We start from the raw sequence: 24,758 nt of genomic DNA on the forward strand, positions 1-24,758 counted from the left end.
AGGGCCTACCCTCCTTATCTGCAGCTTGCTGTTCGTACCATCTACCACTTGGAGCCATCCTAGTTAATTTGGATCAGTATGAGGAGAGAGGCCATTTCTCTTACTGTCTCCCATCTCTGAAGAGAAGGAGGGAGTAAAAGCTGAAAAACAACAGGAATGGAGTCAGTGGCAAAACCAACCAACGCCACTGACCAGGCCTGAGGTTAAAGATTAAGCCCCCCACTCTAACCACGTGTTACCTATAGATCACTTGCTCAATCTATTACAACCCTTTCACGTGGACCCCCTTAGAGTTGTAAGCCCTTAAAAGGACCAGGAACTTTTTCTTCAGGGAGCTCGGTTCTTGACACGCAAGCCTGCCAACGCTCCTGGCTGAATAAAGCCTCTTCCTTCTATAACCCGGTGTCTGCAGGGTTTTGTCTGCGGCTCGTCCTGCTACAAGTACATCATAGCTGAAATTGAACCTTATTAACTGGTAATGTTCAAATTCAATCCACTAGGCAAGAGGCCATCAAAGATAGGGAGAAATGAAAACAACACGCAATGGTATGGACCTTCTCAAGTTATTTTTATTTTATTTTTTTTTTTTTTTTTGAGACGGAGTCTTGCTCTGTCACCCAGGCTGGAGTGCAGTGGCGCGATCTCGGCTCACTGCAAGCTCCGCCTCCCGGGTTCACGCCATTCTCCTGCCTCAGCCTCTCCGAGTAGCTGGGACTACAGGTGCCCGCCACCACGCCCGGCTAATTTTTTGTATTTTTGGTAGAGACGGGGTTTCACCGTGGTCTCGATCTCCTGACCCCGTGATCCGCCCGCCTCGGCCTCCCAAAGTGCAGGGATTACAAGCGTGAGCCACCGCGCCCGGCCAAGTTATTTTTATCAGTAAAGAAAATGGCCAGGCACAGTGGGTCATACCTGTAATCCTAGTACTTTGGGAGGCCGAGGTGGGTGGATCACTTGAGCCCAGGAGTTCAATACCTGCCTGGGCAACACAGTGAGACCCTGTCTCTACTAAAAATAAAAAAAGAAAAAGAAAATAGAGACAGCCTAGGTGTACTGAAATTTCCAATTCAGTGATCCACTGACAGAAAAAAGTGTGGATATGCCATAAGTAGTAACAGAAGTCTAGAATTTATAAATACTGATTTATTTTTGGATTGCCACAGGTCAAGCAAATTCTTCTTAAAGGTTAATTAAAGCATATAAGATTCTAATTTCAGCTTTGTTCTAACAGTTAATCTACTTTCTACTTCATAGAATTGTCTTGATTTTGAAACCCTGGCATTCGGAAACATCCTGAATTCTAGCGTTTCAATGGCTCATTCAATACTTGTATTATAATTGGAAACAGATGCTGGCTGCCTATCTTTATTTCTATTGTAAAGTTTCCATATTTGCTTCAATTAATTTACATATAATTACTGTACATGAGAAGTAATGTTATGACAAGAATAGTTTCTGCAACATTAAGTATGGGTCAAAAAAAGAAGAAATGGGCCAGGCACGGTGGCTCATGCCTGTAATCCCAGCACTTTGGGAGGCTGAAGCAGGCGTATCACGAGGTCAGGAGTTTGAGACCAGCCTGACCAATATGGTGAAACCTCATCTCTACTAAAAAAACACAAAACTTAGCTGGGCGTGGTGGTGCACGCCCGTAATCCCAGCTACTCAGGAGGCTGAGGCAGGAGAATCGCTTGAACCCGGGAGGCAGAGGTTGCAGTGAGCTGAGATCACGCCACTGCATTCCAGCCTGGGCAACAGAGCAAGACTCTATCTCCAAAAAAACAAAGAAATGACTTTAGACAAATAGCTTGAATGAAATTACAAAGAGGAGTGCATTAAAAAATACCAGCAGTAAAATCTCTTGGAAGAATTAAAATGTCAGGCTAAAAATAAATAATAAATGTTCTTTTTAGAAAATACTAATTTGCTGCTGGCACTCTATATTCTTCTTCTTTGTTTTAATGGATGAGTTGTATGTACATCTTCCGGCTTGTCCTCTGGAGGCTTTGGCACAGATGAAATTACCTAATTAAAAAAAAAAAAAAAAGAACTATTAAAACTTAGTTTCTATAGCACAGGAGTAAATAAGCTATTAGAAGAGGTAAGACTACATCCAATAGTTCAATCCTTGATGTCACTTTTGAGGCAGAGTTGGCCTGAGTTCAAGGTACAGCCTATGACCTAGGCACAGACTGAAGTTTTCCGTTCGAACACTGATGACAGTAAAATTTCTAAAGCTATTTAAAAAGAAAAAAATTTGGAGGAAGAAAAGTGAACATATGCTCTACTTTAACATTCCTTTATAGATCTAAAGACACTTGTTATATTACGGATTCAGATAGATATCCTGGTTTTGCATTCTTGAAACACTGATAATGTTTGATAGATTTGGGGGGATGAAAATGTTTGGAGAAATGAGCAGGAAGCAGTATAATCCTCAATTTCCTGGGAGAAAAAGGAAAAGCAAACACACTATCAGAAAAAGAGTGTACAATAAGTCAAAGCAAAGTAAGAGTCATTTGAAATGGAAAATTATTAGAAACTATAGTAAACTGTAATTAATATTTCTTTTTTTTGTTGTTCTATTTCTGGACCTAGAATTTGGACTTCACACGTTTATCTTGAAAATGTAATCAGCTCTGGCTGAGACAGCTATGTATCTATGTCTATGCCTCAGTTCAGCTTTAACTGAAGGAAGGAAGTAAGGATGGCAGCACAAACTGAAAACCTTTTTTTTTTTGAGACAGGGTCTCACACTGTCACCCAGGCTGGAGTGCAGTGGCATGATCTTGGCTCACTGCAACCTCCGCCTCGAAGACTCAAGGATCCTTCCACCTTAGCTTCCCAAGTAGCTACAAGAGTTCACCACCACGCCTGGCTAATTTTTGTATATTTATGGTAAAGATGGGGTTTCATCACATTGGTCAGGCTGGTCTCAGACTCCTGGGCTCAAGCAATCTGCTCACCTCAGCCTCCCAAAGTGCTGAGATTATTGGTGTGAGCCACTGGGCCCAGACTAAACTGAAAAACTAAAGAAGGCTTCAAAACTGTGCCCACGGATTTTAATTATTATTAAATAATGCCTTTAATCAGATATTTTTAGGTAAAAAATGTACATACATGAAATTAAGCTACCTTAGCCTCCCTTAATCACATTGTAAAATATGAGTAAAACTATGTGAAAAGCACTTTCTGCATCTTGGAGTAAGTATAAGAGAATGTCATAACCCTCAGTTTATGATTTGTAACAGTAGCCTCTACCCCACAAAAAGGTGTCTTTCAAAAGCTAACTCAGATATTAACTTTATTTGTGCTTAGGAAATGGAAAATGATTATGTAAATGACATTAAAAAAAAAAAAAGACTACCTAGGCAGCACAATCTGGTTCTGATCATTTAAGAAGTCTACATTTGAAATGCATACCTGGAGGCCTAATTTTTAGAAATCTCACCACCTTCTATTGCTCTTTATCACAAAAGCAAATTACGCATTTTGAATTTGACATAAACTGTAATAACTCTAAATTTGAGAGAAATAATTTACAATACTTTTCCTTCTCAACTTTGGCTCATATTAGAACTACTTGGGGAGCTTTTAACAAAAATGGCAGGCCTGGGCTCCACTCTCACAGATTGATTTAATTGGCTGAAACCACTGCTGTTATCTGTGTTTTCTGCAAAGAGTCATTGTGATCATAATGCCTCATTGTTTTATGATGGTTTCTACCATCCTTAGAGGAGTGTGATGCTCTGTCTACAGGTCCCCCAGATGAACACATACATTTTGAGGAGAAATAACATAAAGGCAATTCACAGGAATATGGAAGATAAGGATCCCCATAAGAAATCACTATTTCTGAGACTTAGTTTCCTCACCAAGAAAAATTAGGACATAGGTCAGATAATGTCAAAGGTCTTTCTCCACATTAATATTTTATAATTTCCTTTGCCACACAAACATACAAGTTTTCCTGGTGCTATTTATTTACTAATTAATATTTTGTATCTACAGTGATATAAAATGTCTGTTCGTTGTTTAAAGCAAGTATTAACAGTTCAAAGCAAATAAAATGTTAGCCAAATTCAGTTATTTCAACAGAGAACTGTAGAAAAACACATCAAAACACTAAAAAGTGAAAAAAAATTACAATACTATTGTTCCCACAAATAACTCTCCATTTAGTCCTATAACCAAATCGTCTCTTAGAACAGTTTTTTTAAAATAACCTTACCTCTTTAAGTTTATGCCGAATTAAATTCGCTGTTGTATTCAGTGAGTCATCGTGCATATCCACTTTAGAGATATCTGGTAACAGAGGTCCAATCATAACCTCATTACCTCTTGGGTTTGTTTGAAGAAAAGTTCCAAGTTTACGATCATCTTCTCTTCTTCTTTTGCGCTCCTGCAGTTGTGTTGTCCTAGGCATAAATCTGTCAACTGCCTCTGAAGATGTAATAGCCTTTTGTGCACCAGGGCAGGCCACTGAGTTTTTGAAAGAGTTTATCTGTGTTTTCTGCAAAGAGTCATTGTGGTTATAATGCCCCATTGTTTTATGATGGTTTCTACCATCCTTAGAGGAGTCTGATGCTCTGTCTACAGGTCCCCCGGATGAACACATACATTTTGAGGAGAAATAACATAAAGGCAATTCACAGGAATATGGAAGATAAGGATTTGAGTTCCCTGCAGAAGTGTTCAGAGCAGCTTTACAAAATCCAGACATCTCTGAGTGGAAGTCTTGTCTAAAATCCTCTGTGTCTTTATGCTCTGTAACCAATTTCTTCTTTGTCACGTAATGGTCTTTATATTACAATTTAAAAGTTGAGGGAAAGGGAAACAGAAGTGGTTTATTGTTTTCATCATTCAGAATCATATAATTTTAAAAAATCACTTAAAAATGTTAACAAATTCTACTCCAAAAAAATTACTTCTTGAGAAGGGAATATATTCACATGGTTTAAAACCTAAAACGGATAAAAAGATATATAGTATCAAGTGTCACCCTTTCCTTGCTCTCCTTGGGTCTAGTTTCATCCCCATAAGTAATCACTATTGTTTTTTATTTATCTGTTCAGTATGTCTTACTTTGCCACCTCCTTCCTCCTATTCTTTTTCTCCCCACTTTAAGGTAACCTGTAATACGCATTTCTCTGCACCTCTGCATTTTCCATTTCACTGTAGATCTTATAGAGGTTTTCCATCATTATATAGAAAGGTTTTGTTGCTTTTGTTTTTTTTTTTTTTTTTTTTACAATTTCAGAGTATTCCACTATCTGGATGTATCATGCTCCTTGGCTTCTGTTTGTTAGTTACTTAAGAAAGCAATATGCTTGTCCCACTTCTAGGGCTGGCAAGGGCTTCTTCCCTGGTTTACTCTCCCAAAAGCAGACTACAACATGAATGGAGTGTGGAAGATATGGCAAAGATGAAAGTGGCTATGTGTTGATGATTGTTGTTAATACATGGGAAATATGTAAACTTAGTCTCTCTGCCAATGTGTTTTGAAATTTCCATAATAAGAGTTTTTGAAAAGTAAGACCAAGTATACAAATGCATCGTGTAGAGGCTAGAATGCTGCAGATGAAAGAGAGCTTAACTAAAGTGTCCAAGGCCAAACAAGTCACAGTTTAATTCTGAGGTCAGCAGCACGGCAAAAAGGTCTTAAGAGGAAGGAGAGCAAATAATGAAAATAATCCTAGGCTGTCACCAACACTGAGATGATTAAAGCAGTTAAAAAGTAAACTCTGGACAGAGAGTCCAAAGCTTGGGTTTTAATCCTTATTTTGTCTTTAATTCATCTCTAATAATATAGGCCGGTCACAAACTTTCTGAGACTGTTTCCTCACCAAGAAAAATAAGGACACAGGTCAGATAATGTCAAAGGTCTTTCTCCATATTAATATTTTATAATTTCCTTTGCCACACAAACATACAACTTTTCCTGGTGCTATTTATTTACTTATCTTACAAGTTAGAGTTCAATGTCTACAGATGACTGGGGATTCTCAACAGCTCTCTTGCCAGATTTCTGAGTAAGTTTTCCAAGAGTTTTCCCACTTTATTTCTCTCCACCACTATCTAGTAGAAGGGGCATGTGGGGGCATTTAGCCAATTGCTGGTCAAAAGTAGAACTTCTCCATGATTAACAGTGACAACTATATGATTTGACAACTGCAAATCATAACTGCTTCCCACTGCATTCTGGTCAAAGCCTTAATTCCTTAGCATGGGACACAAGGCCCTCCATGATTCACTTCTTAACCACTTTTCTAAACTTATCTCTCACTGAAACCTTTGGGCTTTGGTTATACTGTATTAATTAAAGTTCCTTAAATGCATTATGCTCATTTATTCCTCTAAACATTTAAATATCTTGCCTGGCTTGCCTTTCCATCTTTTCCTCTCCCTTTTAGTTAATGTCTACTTATCCTCTAAAATTCAGCCACTTCTCACATACTATAGGAAGTCTTCTATGAACCAGTATTTCTCCCTTCTCAACCCAGATTACGCAGTGTGCTGCAGAGAACCCTGTGGTTTACAGTTACTGAATACTGTGATGGTTTACTTGCCTCTCCTCCCACTAGACTGGGAATTGCATGATGACACACCTGGCAGAGTACCTGACACACAGGAGGCATTTAGCAATATGCTTTCCATACCTTTATTTTCAGTAGTTTTTACTACATATGCCTTCCTCACTTGTAGTTTTTTTCTAGTTTCTTCAACTGTTTCAAATTCTGGAGCATAGCACACATGAAGCAATCCACCGAAGAAACTCTGTTCATCCATTTTTCTCTTGGCTGTCCTGAATGGAAATACAAGATAGCACAGTTTTTTAATCCAGATTTACTTGGGATGAAAGCTTAAATAGTATACAACATCTGGATCTAAAGAGCAAAGTCCAGCTTTTGCTACGTGTATATATATCCTGTGGACTGGGAATTAAGATGCTCTGCTTGTGGACAGTATTCATCCCATTGATCGAGTATGTACTCGTAGAGCCTCCCCTTTCCTTCCCTTTGAGCCTCTTTGTTCCCCAGTCTTTAAACAACTAAGGACCCAGCTGGTTGGCCTGAAGTATGTAAACTGTGGTCATAAAATAGAGCTTTTCTCTGTGGCCCTGAAGAGTTAGCTCATACCCAATTAAGCTTTTTCAGCACAATGTATTTCTGTGATGGGATTCATGCCTTAAAAATCAGATGAAAAATACTATAATCACAAAACGTTCAATAACTGAGGAACTATTAAATATATAACTGAGAAAATGAGAAGAATGTTATTCAGTCAATAAATACTCACTAAACATCTATGACTGGCCAGGTACTAAAATAAATTTAACTACTTCTATATCCAGGGATAATGATAAATACTTGAGATTTTACCATATGCCAGGCAATGTCATAAGCACTTCACTTGAATTAACACCTAAAAACAACACTGTAATGAAACTGAAGCACTGGGACATTATGTAACTTAGCCATGCTCATAGTCTGGTTTGAGGAGCAAGGATTCAAATCCAGATGTCTTACTTCAGAGCCTACTAGACTACGTACTGTAGAAAACAGAAAAGCTCTAGAAAATGTTTCCCTAACCATGGGAGCTGGCAGGTTGGTTAAGAAAGTGAAATTACATATAACAGCAGCCTGAGAAAACCACACATGATCCAGTAAAATCAAGTGCTTTTGTGGTAGATGATGAGTTCTACTTATAGCACAAGAAAGAAAATATGAATTGTAATAGCCAGAGAAGGATGGGTCTCAGAGCAGATTAGTGAGGAGAACAGAGATCAACATAAAAATAGATAAGGCATTGCATACTTCAGCCTTTTTGGAGCAGAGGGTTTATGTCACATAGAAGGCTGGAAAAAACTGAGTCAATTTGCAGAAAGGAGTAACAGTAGAAACCATAATAGCTAATGTTTACTGTATTCTGACCAGGATACACCTTTATATGGATTATCTCATTTCATCCTCATACAACCCCAAGAAGTAGATAGGTCCCTTTACCATATAGATTTTATGGAAGAGGAAAAACTTAAACAGGTTAAATAACTTGCCCAAGATCCTGAAGCCAGTAAGCAGTGGAACTGGAAAACTTACTCCAAACCCAACTTTTTTTTTCTTTTGAGACAGAGTCTCACTCCATCACCCAGGATGGAGTGTAGTGGCCCATAAGACTCACTGCAACCTCCACCTCTTGGGCTCAACTGATTCTCCCACCTCGGCCTCCCAAGTAGCTAGGACTACAGGAATACACCACCACGCCCAGCTTGATTTTTGTATTTTTACAAAATACAAAATACTGGCCATGTTGGCCAGTCTGGTCTTGAACTCCTGGGCTCAAGCAATCTGCCCACCTTGGCCTTCCAAAGTGCTGGGATCAAATCCAACTTTTTTTTTTTTTTTTTTCGAGACAGTCTCCCTCTTGCCCAGGCTGGAGTGCAATGGCATGATCTTGGCTCACTGCAACCTCCACTTTCTGGGTTCAAGTGATCCTTGTGCCTCAGCCTACCCAGGAGCTGGGATTAAAGGTTTGCACCAACACAGCTGGCAAATTTTTGTATTTAGTAGAGTGAGGGTTTCACCATGTTGGCCAGACTGGTCTTGAACTCCTGGCCTCAGGTGATCCACCTACCTCAACCTCCCAAAGTGCTGGGATTACAGATGTGAGCCACGTGCCTGGAGTCAAAGCAGAATTTTTTTTTTTTTTTTTTTTTTTTTGAGACAGAGCCTCACTCTGTCATCCAGGCTGGAGTGCAGTGGCGTGATCTCTGCTCATTGCAATCTCCACCTCCCAGGTTCAAGCGATTCCCATGCCTCAGCCACCTGAGTAGCTGGGACTACAGGTCCGCACCACCACAACCAGCTAATTTTTGTATTTTTAGTAGAGACAGGGTTTCCACCATGTTGGCCAGGCTTGTCTTGAACCCGACCTCAAGTGATCTGCCTGCCTCGGTCTCCCAAAGTGCTGGGATTACAGGCGTGAGTCACCCGCCCAGCCTTCAAACCCGATTTTTTTTTTTTTTTTTTTTGAGGCAGAGCTTCCCTCTTTTTGCCCTGTCTGGAGTGCAATGGCGCAATCTCGGCTCACTGCAACCTCTGCCGCCCGGGTTGAAGCGATTCTCCTGCCTCAGCCTTCCAAGTAGCTGGGATTACAGGCATGCGCCACTAGACCCAGCTAATTTTGTATTTTTAGTACAGAGGGGGTTTCACCATGTTGGCCAGGCTGGTCTCAAACTCCTGACCTCTTGATCCACCCGCCTCGGTCTCCCAGACGTCTGGGATTGCAGGCGTGAGCCACCGCGCCTGGCCAAACCCAACTTCTACTCTACCACACTACAGGACGTTAGATTGTTAAGCATGGGAATGATGTGATGGATACAGTGTTTCACTAAAGTTAACCTTTAAAAAGGCTGGAGGAAGATATGCTAGATTACATTTTGGGGTAATTCAGGTATGAATGAGGGAAACTTGGGGCCAAAATGACAGAAATATGAATGCAGGAAATGAGGAAATGAGTCATTGCTTAACTTGCACATTACCTTGCACTTTGTAAGTTCATAAATTTAATAAGATAAACTTCAGTAAAGTCTTCTGCCGGGTATTCATCTAGAGCATTGTACTGTTCAATTGCACCATATAAAGCGAATCGCTCAACTAATTCCTTCATGACTCCCACAGCAGGAACTCCTTGTATTAATAAGTACTGAGATTCCAAATTGATTGTATATACCTAAAAGAAATGCAGAGTTATTAAACGTATTTCGCAAATAAGCCTAGGACGAATCTGCCTCTATTTTTTTTTAAAACAGAACTTTTACAACAAGAAATAATCTGTTCAACCCAGTCAGCAAAAAACACAAAATAAAATTTCAGCCATTCCCTCTGCATAAAGAATAACAGTCCATGTGAGAGGCTACCTAAGGCATATAACAGACTACCTTCAGTCGACATTTTTTTCCAGAAATTGAGTCGGTAGAAGTCACTGGGAACAATCACTCAACGAATATTCACTGAGTGCTTACCTGTGCTAAGCAGTACTGTAAACGCAGAAGATCCAATGACTATAACTAAGTCCTATTCTCGTGGAGTTGATGTTCTAATAGTTGACCAAAAGGGTCGTGAGAATCTTTGGTACCTGACCCAGGGTTCTTCAGGCCAGCTCTAACGAGAGACAGATCTGACGGAAGCCTTGTCGTGCCTTTATTTCCGTAGGCTGGCCATATGGCGCTAGCGCTCACATAAAGCTACCGAGGAGAGTGAATGAAACCAAAATCACTTTACCTTGACAGCACGAGGCCGTCGCCCCTCCCGATATTTGGCCCGCGTGTCGCATACCGCCCTCTGGACGTGGTGATCAAATAAATTCCCTAGCTCCCCGCCGCTCGACGCCATCTTGCCTACTTTGATCTTCGCAGGGAGGACAACATCCGCCCTGCTGAGCTCCCTTTTATCCAATAAGAGAGAGGGATGAGTTAAGGAGTGCCAGGATTGGCTGGAGAATCGACAGCGTCGGCCATCATTTCCTGCGTGCGAAGACTTCATGAACGAGGTGCCGCCCCCGAGCGGCTCGGCGGAGAGGCGCGATGGGTGACAGAAGCTTTCTTGTCCCACCCACTACAGGCTTACGACAAGACGCGCAGCGGGGAGAGGGGGCGGGGCCGCAAGGGGCCCGGCCGATCGATCTCCTCCGGCTCCGACTTCCTCGGCCTGCCGGGTCCCGGGTCCTTTGCGGCGCTAGGGTGGGCGAACCCAGAGCGACGCTCCGGGACGATGTGGGGCAGCGATCGCCTGGCGGGTGCTGGGGGAGGCGGGGCGGCAGTGACTGTGGCCTTCACCAACGCTCGCGACTGCTTCCTCCACCTGCCGCGGCGTCTCGTGGCCCAGCTGCATCTGCTGCAGGTAACCTGCCGGCCCCGGGCCACCTGATCTTCAGCCTGGGGTCGGACGAGGCCGAAGCCTCTCAGGGACGCGGCGGGACACCGGCTGCCACGCGGGCGCCGCCGAAGCGCGCAGAGATCTGGGTCCCTCGACGGCAGGGCCCTTCTGGGTAGTCTCTGGATCTCACAAGTCCAGTGCAGCCCTGGGCTCGTCTTATCCCAGGTCTTTTCACTTGGTGAAACTGGACCTAGAAACGTCCTAATATTCTACCACTGTTTTTATAAATATTCCTTATTCCAGGCTGGAAAAACTCCTGAGAAGTGGTTTGTTTTTATTATTTTAAAAGGTGTTTTCCTGGCCAGCCATTTCCAGTTACCTGCGCTGCTGCCGTCCGGGCAGCGACAGCGGGTCGCAGAGTTGTTGGCGGAGCCCCTGTCGGTTCCCGGGGACTGAGCACCGCGTCCCATGAGCGGGAAAGGTTAATACAATGATGGTTCTGCCCTGCGTCGCTGACCCTCGGAACACAGCCGTAGTGTGTCAGGAACACATAACGTAGTTAAGATCACTTGAAGCTCTGCGATCAGTCGCTCTTCTGGACGTTGTGGTTAGGATGTTTCACAGTTCTAACCACTGCTGGAGATACAGCGTCCATATTTTCATAATTAAAAATAGAGGCACATGGTCTCACGAGTTTGAGTGTACTTTTGGGGGCAAAAGGACGGCGTATTTGAAATCCTCATAAATCCTGGATGCATGGTACCCACCAGTGGCTAATCTATGCAATGAATAAAGAGTTTGCAATAATTTCAAGCATCCCTTCTTTCCACTTGAGTTACTTCCCCATACCTAGGGGAAGATATTTTTGGTCCATTGAAAACATGAGTTCAGCAGAATCCTCCTATCATCGTCGTTATTATTTTTACCACTAAGTAGACAATCTTTTGGTTTTTGATGGGCTTTATGGCTAGAGACAAATCAGTCACTGTCACCAAGTTCCAGGTAGAAGTTGGTTCAGTGCTCTGTCAGCTTCGATGGGATTTTTCAACATGTTTTCAAATCTGCACGTAATAGTAGGAATGCTTTCTTACAGTAACTCTAATTTGATCCTAAGATGTAGTTGTTACCTTACATTCATCACTGTTTAAGAATTTAGTGGTCTTGATCTTTGTTTTAAATTTTGAGCCTTCGAGAAGTACTTATAAGAATTAATTCATGCATATCTTTTTGAAATGTAAATGTCTGTAGCCCTGGAACAAATTGCGGTTTCTGTTCAGCCCATATTAGCAGAATAGGTCAACTTTGCTTTCTAATTATCAGTGTAATAAGTTTATTACTTTATAGATTCCATAAATCTATACATTTATTCCTTGATGAATTATATAAATTTATAGAATTTGTTTTATAGAAAATTTGGAAAGCTTGGAAAATTGTTAACAAGAAAATAAGTTACCCATAATCCCAGAACTTAGAGGTGACTAATGTTGACAGTTTGGATCAAATCTTTCAGTTTTATTTCTAATCTTTATTTTTAACAGAAATGAGGTCCTATATACACATGTACAGTTTTGTGTCCTGGTGTTTTTATCTAATGTTATTGATAGTGTTTTATTCTGTTAAAAGGTCATCATTTTAAGTTGTTAATTAGTATTCTAGCACAAATTTGCCATAATTTATTTAATTGTTTACTATGATTGACCATTTAGATTGTACTTAATTTTTAGGCATTGGAAGTGATAAACTGTATTTTAATCAAACGTTGAAAATAACACATCTTTGTTTAGAAAACATCATTTTTATTTCTGGTTGTCTAGGATAGATTCCCAGAATTCTTGGGTTAGAGGCCATAGATAATTATGAAAGCAGAAAGGTTCACAAGTTGGGAGTTAATACTTGAATTACTTTATTTGGGGTGAAGCATTGAGTGCATAATACAGATCATGCTGGGAAGAAGGGTTGGAACAATGGTTTTCTGGCCTATGTCAGACTTACCTTGAAGCTTTTAAGAATACAGATGTTCTGATCAACCCTCAGACCTATTAAATCAAAATCTTAGGGAATAGGCTTTTAGCATCTCTAATTTTAAAAAATTTATTCAGGCTACTTGGATGCACAAAAGAGTTGAGACCTACTGTCCTAGATTCATAGAATGTTAATGACGATAGAGACCTTAAGCATCTAGGTCATTTCTTTACTTTTACATATAAGGAAACTGGCATTCCTAGGCCAGTACCATTGCCATGCAGCTAATTTGCCCTCTTGTCTATAGCTCACTCTGCATCACCCAACCTACCCTTCTCACTGTTTCTTCTATAACCAATCTCCTTCCCACTTCTGTTCTCTTACTCATGCCATTCTTCCCTCAGTCATTTTTCTTCCTTCCATGCAAATTCCATGTCTTTAAAAAGGAATAATCCTACCTCCTCCACATAGCTTTCCAATTCTTTCTTGCCCACATTTCTCTCCCTTTCAATACTTCTCTGTTGTGTTATGTGACACATCACATTTGATATACTCTGTACTGTGTTTCAAGTATTGTATTCTCTTGTTTACTCAAGTCATTATTTCAGGACTGACTACCCAGTAGATGTTTTAAGTCAGGATTTCTCAACCTTGGCACTGTTGACATTTTGAGCTGGATAATTTTTTGTTTTGGGGGCTGTCCTGTACATTTTAAGATGTTTAACAGCACCCTTGGCCTCTATCCAGTAGATGCCTGTACTGCCTCCCCCTATCTGTGACAACCAAAAAGGTCTTCAGACATTGTCAGATGTCTACTGAAGGACAAAATCACCTCTGGTTGAGAACCACTGCTTCAACTAAGTTACCTTCTCTGTACTCAGAACTTGATGTGATTGCAACAGGGGGAGAGGATTCATATACACAGTGAATGCAAACGAACCTAAATCACCATTCGGATATGGCCACACAATTTTCATTTCCCTTGTGTTAGCAAGAGATACCCCAGGCTTTGGACCTGGACATTCCTAAGGCATTCTGATGGATGGTTTTACCTGCAGATTTCCTGGTAATACTGATATCTCAGTTTGGGTTAAAGAAGGTCAATTAATTGATTGATTTGATTTGACTCCTGGAAAAGAGGCTCCTTTCTAGCTGTCTCTTCTCTTTACCTGAATAGCCAGGGCTCTGTAGTTCAAGTGAAGTATTTTGACATAAAAATTAACTTAGAACATTGGTCTGCAGAGTTTGCTAAATATAACTGAGCACATATTATGGCTTTATGGAGCTGGTTACTACTTTTTGACCAAATAAATAATTAGAAGTATTTTTCCTCCTCAATAAGGTTCATTTTTCCTTTTTTCAGTGAGCTGGTAGAGTTTCCTTTTTTGATATTTCAGGGCATCTTTCATATTTCCATCTCTTAAGTTTCTTCATATGAAGTAGAATTGATCTGGATTATGTATTGCTGACTCTGATGAAAACCCACAGAAAACATCTGGGGCTTAATCACCTTCATTCTTGTAATAGCTCACACGGTTACAGCTGATATAGTAACTTAAGACTTTTGATTCCAAATCTAGGCAAAATACACTCAGTTGAAAGAATTTGTCAGCCAGAACAGTTGGACTGTTCTGTGAAAATTGTGAGAAAAATTACACAACTAAGTGATACATGATGATGGCTTTCTTAAATATAAAATTGTAATAACATGGTTAATTTCCAGTACGTTATATTGTCCTAGAAGTGGCTCCAACATTGTCTGAAATTTGTCTCATTTAAAGAAACATAAGCTGGCCATGGTGGCTCACGCCTGTGATCCCAGCACTTTGCGAGGCTGAGGCAGGCAGATCACCTGAGGTCAGGAGTTCGAGACCAGCCTAGCCAACATGGTAAAACCCCATCTCTACTAAAAATACAAAAATTAGCTGGGCATTTAGTCGGGGCCTGTAATCCCAGCTACTTGGGAGGCTGAGGCAGGAGAATTGCTTGAATCTGGGAGGCGGAGGTTGCACTGAGCCGAGATTGCGCCACTGTACTCGAGCCTGGGCAACACAGTGAGATCCTGTCTCAGGAAAAAAAAATTCCATGTAAATGAATGAATTTGATATTTAATATTTTAAATTATGAAAAATGTTCTGTAGAGATGTAGATCTTGCCATGTTGCCCAGGCTGGCTTTGAACTTCTGGGGTCAAACAATCCTCCTGTCTCAGTCTCCCAAAGTATAAAGATTACACATGTGAGCCACTGCGCCTGGCCTAATATTTTTAACTTAATGAATTTATTTTGATATAAATAAATGAATATCACCAAAGCTTCCTGATATAATAAGTCTTTTTGTGTGTGTGACGGGTTCTCACTCTGTTGCCCAGGCTGGAGTGTAATGGCACTATCATGGCTCGCTGTAGCCTCAACCTCCCTGACACAAATGATCCTCCCACCTCGGCTTCCCGAGTAGATGGGACCACAGGTGTATGCCACCACACCTGGCTGATTTTTAAAATTTATTATTGATACATATTAATAAAATTCTTTTTATTTTAAAAATGATGTATGTTGCTGGCATGGTGGCTCACGCCTGTAATCCTGACAGTTTGGGAGGCAGGTGGGAGGATCACTTGAGGCCAGGAGCTTACGACCAGCCTAAGCAACATAGTGAGATCCCATCTCTATAGAAAAAAAAAATGGCTAGGTGTGGTGGTGTATGCCTGTATTCCTAGCTACTCAGGAGACTGAGGTGAGAGGATTGCTAGAGTCCAGGAGTTTCAAGTTACAGTGACCTATGATTGTGCCACTGCACTCCAGCCTGGGCAACAGAGCAAAATACTGTCTCAAAAAAAAAAAAAAGTTTGAAAATGCTTATGATGCAATATAAGTAGTGGAAAAGGATATTAAATTGTGCCTATATGAACACAACTGTATGAAAAACTTGCACATAGAGAAAAGGATTAACAAGAAATAGATCAAATTATTCACATGGTTGTCTTGTTTGTGGAGAGAATATCAGTAGTTCATTTGTTTCCTTCCAAGTTTATACGTTTTCCGCGGTCTGTATAATGAGTTTGTAATTGTTTAATCATAGAAAACCCTTTTTTGGTCCTTGGCCACAAACTTACGTGTTTTAATGTAATTGCTCTTTTAATGAGAATAAATGTTATATTTTGCTTTTTTAAAACCTATATTCCCATAGTTATATGAGCCCTTACAATTATTAAGAGGCTGCATAACATAACGTTTCTGAAAGGGTATAGAAGAGACAGCAGTAATTACCTCTGAGAACAGGGACATGGCTTCACATTTTACCCTTTTGTACGTTTTGTGCTTTTGCCACATGCATTTATTATTCTTCCAATAAATAAGTAAATAAATATGGATTGCATACTCCATCTGGTTGGTGTTTCATAATTCTAAAATTATATTGCTACATTTTTAAAGATGATATATGTTTCTACTTATTAACATATATGTTAAAATAGTAAATTTATATCTTATTTAATAATTTCCCTATTGATAGACATTTAAGACAGTCTGAAGTGTTCACTATTATAGAAAATACTGCACAGATAGCTTTTGCTGTAGTTTCTTTTTTCTTTGAATCATTAATTGGGAATAAATGCTCAAATAGTTATATGTGGCTCAACTGCTATGTAAGTTTATTGACTGCTGCCATTTTGAATTCTGAAAGGGTTGATTAAATTTATAATGCTGCCATAAGAATATAAGGGTATTGGTTTCATTAGCATCACCAGCATTGGGTGTTGGAAATGATTATAGATTTTTAAATGCTACAACAAATGTAGATAACAGAAAACTATCTATAGAACTCTTTTTGGACATGTGAATTGTAATAATAGTTTATTTTCATGTGAATCCAGAAAAATGTATATGAAAACCTTTTTTCCTCTCATTTCTTATATGAATAGAATCAAGCTATAGAAGTGGTCTGGAGTCACCAGCCTGCATTCTTGAGCTGGGTGGAAGGCAGGCATTTTAGTGATCAAGGTGAAAATGTGGCTGAAATTAACAGACAAGTTGGTCAAAAACTTGGACTCTCAAATGGGGGACAGGTAAGCACATGTGATGGCAATAACTTTCTTGTAATGTCACATAATATAGCAATAGAAATAAAATTAAAAGTTTAGATTTTTTCTTAAAGGAGGTGAGATTACACCTAATTTGTATGCTATTACGTAACTAGTCTAGGATATTGAAGCTGACTATACTCTGTTTTTAGGTCATTATCTTGTAGTTTACCATACTCCCTACTTGCTTCTTATTCTACTATTTAACTCATTTTCCACATTCCCTAATTTTGGTTTCATGAAATTATTTTTCCTTCTGAATTACTAGGTTCTACTTACTATTATTAAACTTTATTTCTGACATTTTATAACCTTCTATGGTCTCACTTGATTAAAAAATAAAAAATTCAGCTGGGTGCGGTGGCTCATACCTATAATCCCAGCACTTTGGGAGGCCGAGGTGGGCGGCTAATTTGAGGTCAGGAGTTGGAGACCAGCCAGGCCAACGTGGTGAAACCCCCCATCTCTACTAAAGATTCAAAAATTAGCTGGGCATGGTGGCAGGTGCCTGTAATCCCAGCTACTCAGGAGGCTGAGGCAGGAGAATTGCTTGAACCTGGGAGGTGGAGGTTGCAGTGAGCTGAGATTGCACTGCTGCACTTCAGCTGGGTGACAAGAGCGAAACAATGTCTTGAAAAAAATAAAAAATAAAAAATTCTACAACACAGGTTATTATTTTTCCATTTTTGTCTTCCCTTATGAGTTTAATATGCTTAGATTATAAGCTTGAATACCCATGTCTATTTTTTGTTTTCTTATATTTATCAAGTTATTCCTTTAAACATTTTCTAAACTGTAGGAATAATATGAGGCTGGGCTCAATGGCTTATGCCTGTAATCCCAGTGCTTTGGGAGGCCAAGGTGGGAGGACCACTTGAGGCCACGAGTTCAAGATTGGCTTGGCTAGGCAACATAGCAAGACCCTATCTCTACAAAAAAATTAAAAAAATTAGCTGGGCATGGTAGTGCATGCTTGTAGTCCCAGCTACTCAGCAGACTGAGGTAGGAGGAATGCTTGAGCCCAGGAATTTGAGTGACCTGTGATTATGCACTCCAGCCCAGGCAACAGCAAGACCCTATCTCTTAAAAGAAGAAGAGGTAGTAATAATACATATTCATTATAACTATTTTACCATTGAAAGTAAAAAATGAGTTTTTACCTTTCCCCAGTCTCATCCTCAGAATGAATGTCAACTGTTTTGGGGGATCTCAGTAGACCTTTAGGATTGGAGGAATGAGATCATTCATATTTTCTGCAATTATTACCCCACAAAATATTTCAGATACCTTTCCATGTATTACAAACAATGTGCATTTAACATGTCTCTCTCTTTCTGTCTCTCTCTCCGTGTGTCTTTATGATCCTCTGTTGCAGCCCTGCCACTAAGACACTGTCTCCTGAAGAATCACTGATAGGAACAGAAAATGGACTGGCTAGCCCAGGAGTCCTTAGCTTCTTAGGGGGCAGGAGTTGCTTTGTGCTTTCTCAGAATCAGATATATATGTGGACTGAAACATTTAAAACAGAATAGCCAAGGGCGCTATACGTTTAAAACTTATATAGGTGGGGCTACATTGCTCTCTATTACTAATTTCCCATGACAATACACGAGAGTGCCATGTCTTTTTAACTTGTTTTGAGCACAGACTAATTTTGTTTATGCATGTTTTTTGATGAGAATAGGCTACTCATGAGAAATCTATAAACCTAACACTAGTCCCTTGCATACTCTAAATTGTTGCTAGAATCTTAAAATTTTAGCACCAGACAGACCTTAGAAATCATTAACTTTGGTGCTTTTTTCTACAATACAAGGAGATGGAATATTTTACCCAGGATTGCTTAGCAGGTTACAGTTCTGCCTTCTGAGTACCCAGCACTTCCTGTGGGCAACATCAACTTCCTGATTTTCAAGTCTTAATTAGTACTCTGAAGAATCCTACTTGTTTTTAACTCGCATTTGCTTTGAAGTGACTTTACCTGATTTTTTTAGATCCCTTATTGCAGCAATGCCGCTAAGAAACTGAGTCTCTAGCTTCTTGGTGGGCAGGAGCTGCTTTGTGCTTGCTCAGAATCATCCTTTTCAGTAAGGGAGATATTGAAGAGAAATCTACTGAGGAGTCTGGAGGTGAGGCGCTTAGGGAAATTCTGCTCCAGTCCACAAAAGCAGAGAGGAAGGGTTGGTTACCCAGAGTATTTAACATGCAGAGGCTTTGGATTTTACTCCTTTAATCCTTGAAAATGCCTATAGAAGGGGAAAGAAAGTAAGATGGTGACTCCAGCTTATAGACATACTAGTGTTTCATATATTTAAACTATAATGAGGGTATTATTTGTTTTACTTAACTTTCAGCTGTGAAGGATTATACTTCTCAATATTTGTCTCCAGTGTCTATTTCAGTGTATTTTTCACTTTTCTTGAAGCAGCATGTCTGTTGCAAAACTTCTAGAAATAATGAGAATATTTATATATTAGATCAAGCCATAACTTGATGATATAGTCATTTCTTCTTATATTTTTTACTTACATTTTTACATTTTAATGATTACTTTCATTTTTGAAAAACGTGTCGTGCTGAGATGTATTTTTCTTCATTCTGTAATTAGTTATCAAACAGTTTTTCCTAAAATGCTGAGTGTATCGAGTCTTGGCTAAGAATAAGTATACTTAATAAATATTTGTCACATGAAAGACTACACATATAGCCAGGCACAGTGGCTTGCACCTGTTTTCCCAGCTACTCAGGAGGCTGAGGCAGGAGGATTGCTTGAGCCCAGGGTTTCCAGGCTGCAGTGAGCTATGATTGTACCACTGCACTCCAGAATGGGTGACAGAGCCGGGCCCCATCTCTCAAAACAGAAGAGAAAGATTACATAGACTACATATACACCCCCATCCAAAACACACACACATCTACTTACCTAAAATGGTAAGAAGATAACTTCCTATTTTCTAATATATGACACAGAAAAGTTTTTTTAAACTAGTTTTAAATTTTTAATTTTTTCTAGGTATTTCTCAAACCATGTTCCCATGTGGTATCTTGTCAACAAGTTGAGGTGGAACCCCTCTCAGCAGATGATTGGGAGATACTGGTAAAGAAAACCAAATAAGAACTATCTCATTTAAGGTTAAATTACTTCACAATATCAATGTTTTTAGATTTCTCTTCTCTAAGCTTTATTATATATTCTGAGTTGGTTTTGAATTATAAGAATGAATTGGGGCCAGGCACAGTAGCTCTTGCCTATAATCCCAGCACTTTGGGAGGCCAAGGCAGGTGGATTGCTTGAGTCCAGGAGTTCAAGACCAGGCTGGGCAACATGGTGAAACCCCGTCTCTACTAAAAATACAAAAATTAGCCGGGCATGGTAGTGCATGCCTTTAGTCCCAGCCACTTGGGAGGCTGAGGCAGGAGGATCGCTTGAGCCCGTAAAGTCAAGGCTGCAGTGAGTCAAGATCTTGCCATTATACTCCAGTCTGGACAACAGAGTGAGACCTTGTCTCAAATAAAAAAAGAATAAATTGATAGAGATCTAATGTACAACCTGACAACTATAGGTAATAAAATTGTATTGGGGATTCATGTTAAATGAGTAGATTTTAACTACTCTTACCACAAAAACAAAAAAAGTAGGTAACTGTGAGATGATGTATATGTTAATTTACTTCACTATAGTAGCAATTTTACTATCTATATGTAGCTCATAACATCATGTTGTATATATTAAATATGCACATTAAAATTTGTTTTTTAAAAAAATGAATTGAGATTTTTTTTAACTAGACATGGAGTGGGCAAATTGTAAAGTGAATTGATCTTTTCGTCTGTTGGTTCTAGGAGCTGCATGCTGTTTCCCTTGAACAGCATCTTCTAGATCAAATTCGAATAGTTTTTCCAAAAGCCATTTTTCCTGTTTGGGTTGATCAACAAACGTACATATTTATCCAAATTGGTAGGTGCTATTGTAATATTTGCTGTCATATTCTACACTATAGCATTGAGTCCAAAGTAGAAATGAATGTGCACTAATGAGCTTTATTTTCTACACAGTTGCACTAATACCAACTGCCTCTTATGGAAGGCTGGAAACTGACACCAAACTCCTTATTCAGCCAAAGACACGCCGAGCCAGAGAGAATACATTTTCAAAAGCTGATGCTGAATATAAAAAACTTCATAGTTATGGAAGAGACCAGAAAGGAATGATGAAAGAACTTCAAACCAAGCAACTTCAGTCAAATACTGTGGGAATCACTGAATCTAATGAAAACGAGTCAGAGATTCCAGTTGACTCATCATCAGTAGCAAGTTTATGGACTATGATAGGAAGCATTTTTTCCTTTCGATCTGAGAAGAAACAAGAGACATCCTGGGGTTTAACTGAAATCAATGCATTCAAAAATATGCAGTCAAAGGTTGTTCCTCTAGATAATATTTTCAGAGTATGCAAATCTCAACCTCCTAGTATATATAACACGTCAGCAACCTCTGTTTTTCATAAACACTGTGCCGTTCATGTATTTCCATGGGACCAGGAATATTTTGATGTAGAGCCAAGCTTTACTGTGACGTATGGAAAGCTAGTTAAGCTACTTTCTCCAAAGCAACAGCAAAGTAAAACAAAACAAAATGTATTATTACCTGAAAAAGAGAAGCAGATGTCAGAGCCACTAGATCAAAAAAAAATTAGGTCAGATCATAGTGAAGAAGATGAGAAGGCCTGTGTGCTACAAGTAGTCTGGAATGGACTTGAAGAATTGAACAATACCATCAAATACACCAAAAATGTAGAAGTTCTCCATCTTGGGAAAGTCTGGGTTAGTATAAATTTTATAACTTGGGAGAAATTTTATGTGGCTTAAACATCCCCAAATTATGAATTAGGACAGTATTTCATATATAAATTGAAAATCAATTAAAAAGAAACACAGTGCCTAAAGGCACTTGGGGGACACATTTACACTTTGCAGTAAAGTCCTTGTTTGGATAAAGATTGTATATTTTCTGGCCAAGTAAGCTTGAATAGGTACAAGCTTAGATAGGTTCAGGCCCAGAGAGGTCAAAGTTACTTGCCTGAGATTGCATAGTTAGTGTTACAACTAGGATTCAATCCCAGGCAGATTGACTTGGGGGTTCATCAGCATGGAGTGCCCTACAAAGCCCCCCATTTTTAATGCTCGCAGATTTGTTCCCCAGCTACCGAAAGCAACTTATTAATATTAGGGAAAAGGGACAGTGTAGGGAGAGATCCATGGCATGAGGTAACCTTCCTGCTGCATGTGGTGGCACCTGGATTGGAATGCATCCAGGAGCTGCTTACCCTGCTGGTGTCTGCCCTTTAATTTTTGTATAACAGAGAGGAAGTAGACAGGGCAACTAGTGTTCCAGCCCCTCATCCTGGCCACAAATATTAATGCTGCCTTTACATGACATAAGTCACTAATTCATTTATTGGAACCTAAGTTTGAACCACTGTAAAGTAAGACTTTATAGTGATAAAGAGAGGAACTTGTTAGGAAAGGGAATAACATAGAAGGTTGTCTCCTTTTGTAGATTTTTTTTTCTCCGACAGTTTCACCTGTGACCTTTATACAAATAACTGACAAAGCATTAATCTCTTTGGCCTACATCATTTTCTTTTCTTTTTTTTTTTCCCCGAGATGGGAGTTTCACTCTTCTTGCCCAAGCTGGATTGCAATGGCGTGATCTGGCTCACTGCAACCTCTGCCTCCCAGGTTCAAGCGGTTCTCCTGCCTCAGCCTCCCCAGTAGCTGGGACTTCAGGCATGCACCACCACGCCTGGCTAATTTTTTGTATTTTTAGTAGAAACAGGGTTTCACCATGTTAGCCGGGCTGGTCTGGAACTCCTGACCTCAGGTGATCTGCCTGCCTCAGCCTCCCAAAGTGCTGGGATTACAGGCATGAGCCACTGCTCCTGGCTGTCCTACATCATTTTCTAAAGCTCCAGACCATTCTTTTCTTTTTTTGAGTCAGAGGCTTGCTTTGTTGCCCAGGCTGGAGTGCAGTGGCACCACCTCCACTCACTGCAACCTCCACCTCCCAGGTTCAAGTGATTCTCCTGCCTCAGCCTCCGGAGTAGCTGGGACTACAAGTGTGTGCCACCACTCCTGGCTAATTTTTGTATTTTTAGTAGGGACGAGGTTTCACCATGTTGGCCAGGCTGGTCTTGAACTCCTGGTCTCAAGTGATCAGCCTGCCTCAGTCTCCCAAAGTGGCGTGAGCCACTGTGCCTGGCCTCAGATCATTATTTTCTGTTAGCTTTAAACTGTGTGTTCGGGAGATCCCACTGCATCCTCAAATTCAAAATGTCTAACACTGAGCTTATGATTTAGCTGGTTCTGTCATTAGATGGGAATATCCTTTTATTTCGTTGAAATTATATGGTGAGAACAGGGAGAAGTGCTGATGGTAAAGTCCTGTGATTAAGATAGCAGTAAAGACTCTGCCCTTCCCACTCCACTGAAGGTTGAAGAGCCATGGACAATAAGAAGTCACAGTAGGTGAAATCAGATACTAAAATGGACTTGGCTTGAGAGATCAAAATTGATCACTTGGTGATACAACTAACAAATGGCATGTTAACTTGAACCTTTATTACCCTGTGAAGCATGGTGATGTAAAAAAAAAAAAAAACAGGAAACTTGATTGTTAAATTCTCTTTAAGTCAGAATATGTACCTTAGAGTTTTTATTTATGCTTTTGTCTACCATTAATATGTCTGCACCTGCTCTTTAGAAGTTAATAGAGAGTAAAGTCATCTTTATGTCTTTCAGTGCTTGCTTATATTTGGGAAGTTGAGAAAAATTTTTAACATCATTATTTAGATATATATATATATATATATATATATATATATTTTTTTTTTTTTTTTTTTTCTTGAGACAGAGTCTTGCTTTGTCACCCAGGCAGGAGTGTGGTGGCGATCTCCACTCACTGCAAGCTCCGCCTCCCAGGTTCAAGCGATTCTCCTGCCTCAGCCTTCCGAGTAGCTGGGATACAGGCTCCCACCATGACGTCTGGCTAATTTTTGTAGTTTTAGTAGAGATGAGGTTTCACCATATTGGCCACGCTGGTCTCAAACTCCTGACCTCGTGATCCGTCCACCTCAGCCTCCCAAAGTGCTGGGATTACAGGCGTGAGCCACCGCGCCCAGCTGAGATAAAATTTAAAGTGTACAATTCAGTCATTTTTAGTATATTTATACTAGTTGTACAACCATCACCACAATCTAAGTTTAGAACATTTTCGTTAGGGGGTGAGAGAAATTTTACTCTGCTTTTTAGATTAAGTTTCTGTCTGGATCTAATCATTTAATCAGACAATCAGGCAGATTGTGATTAGTTTCATCCATTCCAGCTTCTTCATTGGTTGTTAACTTTCACAAAGAAAGGCTGCTCAAAGATTAGAAATAACATTTAATTTGAATGTAAATGTACCGTAGTTTAAAAGATGGGCTTGGTGAGTACAGTCAAATGCATTCATTTAAAGATCTAATTCTGAAGATTATGTAAAGAAAAAGAAAGAAATGTAGGGAGAAGATTGAAATGTTCATGGCGTAACAATATCTGGACATCCATCTGTTTACACCGTTGGTATTTGAATGTTTGTGCCCTCCTCAAATTCATATGTTGAAATCCCAACTCCCAAGGTGATGGTATTAGGAAGTGTGGTCTTTGGGAAGTGATTAGGTCATGAAGGTGAAGACTTCATGAATGGGATTCGTGCTCTTATAAAAGAGAACTGTGAGAAATAAGTTTCTGTCATTTGTTAGCCACCCAGTTTAGGATATTTTGATATAGCAGCCTGCATGGA

At 39.8% G+C, this 24,758-nt stretch overlaps 2 protein-coding genes across 10 annotated transcripts in view; one reads left to right on the forward strand and one right to left on the reverse strand.

Moving 5' to 3' along the window:
• Positions 1–549: 549 nt before the first annotated feature.
• Positions 550–10,588, reverse strand: RBM48 (RNA binding motif protein 48). 2 transcript variants are annotated; one of them, XM_055272707.2, is made up of 5 exons: positions 10,284–10,588; positions 9,542–9,732; positions 6,660–6,805; positions 4,232–4,800; positions 550–2,025 (listed from the first exon to the last, which is right to left on the reverse strand). In XM_055272707.2, exons 1-5 carry the CDS (start codon positions 10,542–10,544, stop codon positions 1,939–1,941), a joined length of 1,254 nt encoding a protein of 417 aa, XP_055128682.1. In that variant the 5' UTR covers positions 10,545–10,588; the 3' UTR covers positions 550–1,938. The 2 variants fall into 2 exon arrangements, with proteins under 2 accessions (XP_055128682.1, XP_063492413.1); XM_063636343.1 differs by having other exon boundaries at positions 550–2,445.
• PEX1 (peroxisomal biogenesis factor 1) overlaps positions 10,555–24,758 on the forward strand; it is a 42,369-nt gene continuing 28,165 nt past the window's right edge. For 3 of the 8 annotated variants that reach the window (XR_008656699.2, XM_055272701.2, XM_055272704.2), the window contains exons 1-5: positions 10,657–10,901; positions 16,761–16,904; positions 19,933–20,016; positions 20,763–20,877; positions 20,976–21,742. Coding sequence is in view for 7 of the 8 variants with exons in the window: in XM_055272701.2 (XP_055128676.1) it covers positions 10,773–10,901; positions 16,761–16,904; positions 19,933–20,016; positions 20,763–20,877; positions 20,976–21,742 (1,239 nt within the window). In the remaining variant the exon portion in view is untranslated. Of the gene's footprint in view, positions 10,902–16,760; positions 16,905–19,474; positions 19,851–19,932; positions 20,052–20,762; positions 20,878–20,975; positions 21,743–24,758 lie in introns of those variants that run through there. The other 5 variants (XM_055272699.2, XM_063636340.1, XM_063636341.1 and 2 more) reach the window with 5 other exon arrangements.

This window comes from Symphalangus syndactylus, chromosome 3 (assembly GCF_028878055.3).
Source record: "Symphalangus syndactylus isolate Jambi chromosome 3, NHGRI_mSymSyn1-v2.1_pri, whole genome shotgun sequence".
NCBI classification, from domain to species: domain Eukaryota; kingdom Metazoa; phylum Chordata; class Mammalia; order Primates; family Hylobatidae; genus Symphalangus; species Symphalangus syndactylus.